The sequence below is a fragment of the Coptis chinensis genome, unplaced genomic scaffold (assembly GCF_015680905.1).
Source record: "Coptis chinensis isolate HL-2020 unplaced genomic scaffold, ASM1568090v1 utg2560_pilon_pilon, whole genome shotgun sequence".
Lineage (NCBI taxonomy): Eukaryota > Viridiplantae > Streptophyta > Magnoliopsida > Ranunculales > Ranunculaceae > Coptis > Coptis chinensis.
This window is the reverse complement of record NW_028238131.1, coordinates 324,327-331,247: the sequence shown is the minus strand read 5'-3', so window position 1 is coordinate 331,247 and position 6,921 is coordinate 324,327. Positions and strand designations below refer to the sequence as shown.

The window sequence follows — 6,921 nt, the reverse complement described above, 5'->3', positions numbered from 1 at the left end:
CAAAACCGAATTGCAAAGAAGAGTATTGAGACGACAATTAGTTTGTCAACCACATCTGGTTGGACTGGCATTTGGGAGGTGCTAGATTATAACAACAATTTTGATTTCGATGTTCCTTTGTTATCGCCATTATCTTCAGTTGGGTATCCAATTTTGATTATAATAGCAATTTTGATTTTGATTTTGATTTTTGAAATGACAATAATTCTTTAATGGTTGGCAATTAGGACTAAACTCTAATTTGTCAAATAACAGTAGGGACCAAGTCCTAGAAGATGACCTTATTTTTTGTATCAAAGTCTAATTTATATATTCATGTGATGTTGCACGCGAGGGGTATTATTGTCATTTCAAAAATACAAACAGATTGACCATAGTCAACTCAGTTGACTGACAGTCAACAATCAAAACTAGGACTAAACCCTAATATTCAAGCTTCTTTGGACCAAACCCTAATAAACCAACTATTGTTAGGACCAAAGTCTAAAAAACCCTAAAAAAAACTCCATTTCTCGACAACAAAACAGACACATAAGACAAGATGGAAGTTCCAAAACATTTTCAATACAATTTACTCTACTTCACCATTTTCGACACTAGCATATTTTTGTTGAGGAAAAAACTCCCATGACCATACATTTAACAAAACATGGATAGTTGATTAAAGCCAAAAGGAGGTTGTGCCATACATCGCAGATTCAGTAATTCCATTACAATGCATCAAAAGAGACACAGAAGACACAATCTAAGGTAAATATTGTTTATAGAAAGGACTTAATCCAGATCACCATAAGGGCTTGTCGTACCAGTTCATCACCTTTGTTCCACATAGGAGATTATAACTTATGTCTGGCTTCCGAGGCTTCACAACCACATAGCGGTTAGGATCACCTTTACCGGTTCCTAGTTGGGGCCTTTTCGATAGCATTACACTCTCTCATGAAATCATATCAGACACAATCAGGTCGTATTTTCTTTTCAATGACTGCAAATATTTTCAACACATATTTATTGCACCATAACATACAAAATGAGAGAATACGCTGAATTTACGTTATATCTCAAATACTTTTATATAAAATTACCTCATGTTCATCATCATCATCAAATACTTGGCATGGTGGTGAAAATGCCAAAGGTCCTGGTAGTGGTGGATCATCACGAACGGAATTTTTTTTTGTAATGCCGAATTCGATCTCCAAAGAACTTAATTGTTGAAACAAACGCTCGATGTTTACCAAACCTCAGTTCAGGTCTTCCGCTTTCATTAGACTCATACCTAATTTGCTAGTCGCACTCCATTTCATACAAATAATTAGCTATGAAGTTGACTTCATATCTCCAACTCCTTCACTTTCCATTGTAATTTCTTAACCTTTAACATTTCTTCTCATTTATCTAATTTGTTGTTGCACCTCAAACATTACTTCAAATACTTCTTCTTCATCTTCATGTTCCATTTAGGATTTTGAATGGGTTTTGATTGAGTATGAAAAGAGTAAAAAGTAAATGATAAATTTGAATATTCAATATAAGGTGAAGGGCCAAAAGAGTTGGGGCAATAGGTTACCTTGATAAATTGGAGGATGCCCAACACAAAATATATATTTTTTAAAATGGCAAACTTGTAATATATATTTTTTTTGGGGTTGCCCAAAATGCAATTTCCTAAGTGCCGGATTAAACTACCATTTTATATTTAGAAAAATGACCGAAACAAACAGCGGGAAATTTGACCAAAACTAAATAGTGTTGGGATTTTGACCGTTTGGCATCTGATATCTATTTAAATTTCGATGACTTTTTCAGCCGTAAGCCCGTAATATTATATTATATATTATTTTAGTTTTAAACTTTTAATATATATATACGTTGAAATGCGACAACTTTTAGCAGAAGATTAGATTGTCGAGTAGGATGCGGCAGGGCGGGAGAATGGGCGAGTCTTCGGCGTTGACTCGGGCAGTGAACGCGGTATTTCGGTTTGTACGTGTGGCGGAGTTCGAGATCCTTTTTCTGCTTTTCTTGGCCATCGCCTTCCTCCTCTTCAAGGATCTGGTATTCATTCATTCATGTCGAATCTGATATATATACATGTTTCCTATTATTATTATTGATATATCCTGTTTTCGTTGATCGATCTTTGACACTAGAATGTTCAATCTCTATCTTAGACACACGAATTCTCTTTGGGCATTTACCATGTCTTGTTAGGACAAATATAGTAGAGGTCTACATTTGGAAGTTTAAAGTTCCTCCCTAAATTTTTGTTAGAAAAAGCAAATAACTTCTTCCTCCCAATAAACAGAGCATTAGCTTTCAGAGAGGTCTATGGAAAAAAGGCTTTAGAATTTAAGCCTCTCTTTCTTATCTGCAAGCAGAAGCTAAAGGCAACGCTGATATATTTAAGCCTCTCATCGTTCTTTATGATGAAGCAAGATGTGGTAGCAGTAGTAAACTAGTAATCAGTAACTTGATAATATTATATTGCACATGCTCATACTGTCATACATTAGTATACCTATTAATCTATTATGCTATACTAGATTCAATTCCATAACAATCCAAATTGATTTGTCGCTTGATATACCTATCTTCCTTGTACGTTTTGGTTATGCATCCTTTAAGTTACTGCAAAGTAATTTCCTAGGATAGGTTGTCTGGTTGAACCCAATCACGCCCAACACCATGCATATTTTGAATCGGGATAGTTTGGTTATTTGTTTATATAGTTAAATCAAATCAAGTAGTTGAGACTTGTGAGTGAATTCTTTTGGAAACATTGATATACGTGAAGATGTTGTAGTTTCACCCACACCGATGTATAGGAAATCTGATTTCATTAGAGTAGCAGCTCGGTGTTTAGGGCCTTAGGGGTAGCTGTTTAGCAATTCTCAGGTTGAATTATCTTTTGTTTTGATAATTGCTTAACTAGTGCTTAAGTTCATAACTTCATATGTGTATTGTAGAAGCTGAGCCATTACTTGATTTAGAAGTGTTTTGTAAGTAGCGGTAACACGTAGACTGGGTGATGGCTTGTGGCATATGCCCATTAATGTAATAGTTATGTGATATTGGTTGAGACTTGAGAGTCTAGCTTAATTCCCATGAATAGAATTAAATGCAGATTCCAATTTTTTTGGCTTGGGTTTTGAGCAGCCAACATGACACCTTTGTCTCTTTATTCACTCATTTTTCACACTTCATGTACTAAATTATGTTGCTTTGAATTTTGAGGCACTTATTATACCAGACGTAACTTGTTGCAGACATCTAGGCCAGAATACAATCAGATCCTTGTGAAAAAGCCCAGGGTGATGCCTTCAGGCCTTAACAGAGCATCCGAACCATATTCTGAGGATCAAGGGATTGGATTCTGGACGCCACGCCACAGAATAAGTGTGGTTGATTGTGTATGCAATTGGTATCAATAGAAACTTCAGGAGACATACAAAACCAAGCAATTACTTTTTAGATTATATATGGTGATGTTGAGCAAATAGAAGAAGCATCAGTAATTAGAGGCCATATTTGAATCTGTTCGGTCTTTAAGACTTAATCACTTCTAGTCAAGTTTCTAATATAAACCCTCTTATGTTACTCTTATCCAAAGAATTATAATAATAACAATAAAATAGCCTTATTGGTGTTGTTAAGATAAGTCAGGCATTCCAATATTAAGAGTTCATAGCGATTGAGTTCCTGGATTTAGCTTTATGTTGCTTTGTATGTGAAATTGCTAAAGATGGCGATTAAACGCATGATGCTAACATTGCTATGGGAAGATGCGGGGGAAATGATTTGAAATGTTGTAGGCTTATGCTACAAGCCCACAATTGGTGCTTCCAATTTGGTAAAGCTTATCAAACTTGTCACTTCGTTTCATGAAATTCTAGACAGTATATCTTTTAGAGCGTATTGCTATGTGGTGCAGCTATTTTGTTGCTGTATTTGTTTGGGATTCACCTGCATTCCCCCATTCAGCGACTCCTCAAAACCTTTACACCCCACGATGCACCAATGACTGTTCTTGACTTCTTTCAGATACCTTATATGACAAAATTGAACGCCCAGTTGTTCCATTCACGGTCAGACACCTATGTGACATGATTACATGAAGCAAGCCCGGTGCTTCCAATTAGTTCCTCTCAACTGAATCGAACACCCAATAACTGGGCGTTCAATATGAAGGTCATCTTCCATTACTCGTACCCATATGAAGGTCATCTTCCATTACAGACCAGAAGCTTCGTAGGCAATACATATTCTTGACTATAATCTATGGTAAAGACTAAGGACTTCAGTGTCAGTGGCACTAAAACACTGCCAAAATAGTGTAGCTCACCAAAAACAGTACGTTTTGGGATGAAAATATGTACCTGCGAAACAACCATCTGTTTTGGTCTGCAGAGACTCCGACTTCACACAGTGGACTGCTTTTCACATGATAGTGTCAGTTAATTTATAATAACTAGTTTTTGAACCCGTTCAACGAACCGAAATCGTTTTCATAATTTATTTTGTATCAAAATTTTTTAACTATAGAATATTGTAGCGAGTTAAATTTGGATGAAAACACTAAAAATACTTGTCTCTATCATTTAGGGAGGAACTAATGTATTAAAATAAGATATCTATACTTGCATAAGCAATTCACATGGCATACATTATGAATTACAAACTTAATAACGGGCTCATCTTAGGAATCTCCTAAGTGCATTTAGGCTTGTTGGTTAGGTGATCTTAGCCTTTTTTAACGAATAGGGACCATTTTCATGAACTATTATGTGCCAAAAAGTTTTAATTATAGAATATTGTAGTGTTTCAAATTTTGCTGTCAACACTAATACTACAATATAGTATTAATAAAAGAAAAAATAGCTCAACAAACATAATTAATTTGATTTATGACCAAACCAACGATAAATGCAAATTATTGAAAAACAGAGAATGGTTGAGTATATTAAATTAGTGGTTGAGTATATTAAATTATTATGAAATTTATTAGTAACTATGCATAGCTATGAGATATGAATATTATATTGGCTTTCACTAAATTTTTGATGTGGACGGTATAAAGTATTAATAAAAGAAAAAATAGCTCAACAAACATAATTAATTTGATTTATGACCAAACCATTGATAAATGCAAATTATGGAAAAACAGAGAATGGTTAGAGAGTGATGATGTGTACTCATGTATGTCAAAATGAGTGACTTTTGCCTTATGAATTTTGTGAAAATGACAATTAACACAATACTTATCATAGAATATTTTCAATCCTGTATTTATGAGTCCCTCATGTTTGTGTTTTATACAAAATTAGAAATCATGCGCGTCCATTAAAATGACTCCTCCAAGTTCATTTGGTTACATGTAAAAATATCACATGAAAAATCAATAAAGTTGGTTGAACAACCGGTTGAATTGTGGATGAGATATAAAGTTTTCATGTTTATAGTATAATTAATATCTTTTGGTGTATTTATTTTTTGATTTAATTTTTCAGTTGAATAGATTTTGGATGCTCTGTGGTACGAAACTTTTGATGGTGACTTTGGACGCTTTTATTTTGGTGACGTTCGTCTCTTGTATGTCTTAAGTTGGGGGTTAAATAGGAACTTGTATGGTCTGATTTTGCTCTAAAGTTCTTCCGGCAGACTTGTATCTTTTGGTAGTTATGATTTTTTTTTTCATCTTTATGTTAGTCTTTGACTTCATAGTCTAGTAATTGTATTATGACTATTTTTGTAATATCTATATTGCAATGAAACTATATTGCAAAGTGATGATTAATCAATATATTTTGCTTACTTTGTTGGTTTGTTTATGTTTGATTTTTTTTTTTTTTTTGAATGAGTTGGATTCAATTTTTTTTCCTTTGAAAATGTCTCTATCAATCCTTGTGTTTTGATTTTTGTGAATCAAATTATTCGATTACCATTTTTTTCTTGTTACTACAACTGCAATTATCCCAAATTTAAGAAAGCAAAGAATTTGCTATTGGCGCTTAATTAACTGCTAAAGGAGTTTTGTTTTTTTGTTGGAAAAACAGTGATAGATCAAGTGGCTGAGCTTTCCCATTTATCTTATATTATTCTTTGAATGTTTTCATCAGTTAGATTTTTTATATTCTTTGAATGTGTTGGAATCCATTGTATTATGCTTCTTGTGGAGGTTATTCGCAACGTCGTGTAAGGCATAGGACACTGTTATAAATTGTTAAGGGAAGATATGAAGTTGTGGATAAATAGAGTATTCGCAGTTGTTATATCCGATGAGCATTTTTGGTTCATGAATGTTGTACCTACTGAAGCTAAGGTCAATACCTTGGGAGTCATCTACGAATGTGGATTAATTAGAACATACCAAAGCTAGTTAGCTTTTTCTTTACTTAACTACTGAAATTTATATTCAAGTGTTATTTTGTTGATTAATTGCAGATGTTTCACCCCTTGAGGTGTGAGTCTATGTCTACTTATCTTAGAACGTATTATTTCATGCATACATGCTGATTTAGTGTTTAGTCTCTATGGTATGTATGTATTAGTCTACTTATCCTAGAACGTATGATTTCATACATGTGATTTAGTGTAGGGGGAAGGTTTTGGTTTCAGTGAAGTTTTATTGGACATGCTACAATACTAGTTAATATGTTGACTAAGCATTGTCTCAGGTTGTCTAACAAAGCATTTCTCTAGGTTATTTTTTTGAATTTCAAAGTGTTATGTAAGTTACATGTCTGTTTATTCTAGTTCATACATCTGCAAGAGCACATGCGTCATTAGGAATGGGTGCAAAAGCTAAAGAATCTTAATATGCAGTTCATACTGGGAATAGGTGTTGAAAAATCTAAAAATTATTACAAATGAGAGATTGAAGGATACTGAACAGGCTCCTGCAGATGTATCAAACTTGTA

At 33.9% G+C, this 6,921-nt stretch overlaps 1 protein-coding gene across 1 annotated transcript; it reads left to right on the top strand.

Moving 5' to 3' along the window:
- The first annotated feature begins 1,877 nt into the window (after positions 1-1,877).
- Positions 1,878-3,661, top strand: LOC147473447 (GRIP/coiled-coil protein). The gene is made up of 2 exons (XM_086587473.1): positions 1,878-2,058; positions 3,270-3,661. The coding sequence occupies exons 1-2, from the start codon at positions 1,918-1,920 to the stop codon at positions 3,432-3,434; spliced, it is 306 nt and encodes a 101-aa protein (XP_086443599.1). The 5' UTR covers positions 1,878-1,917; the 3' UTR covers positions 3,435-3,661.
- The last annotated feature ends 3,260 nt before the right edge of the window (positions 3,662-6,921 follow it).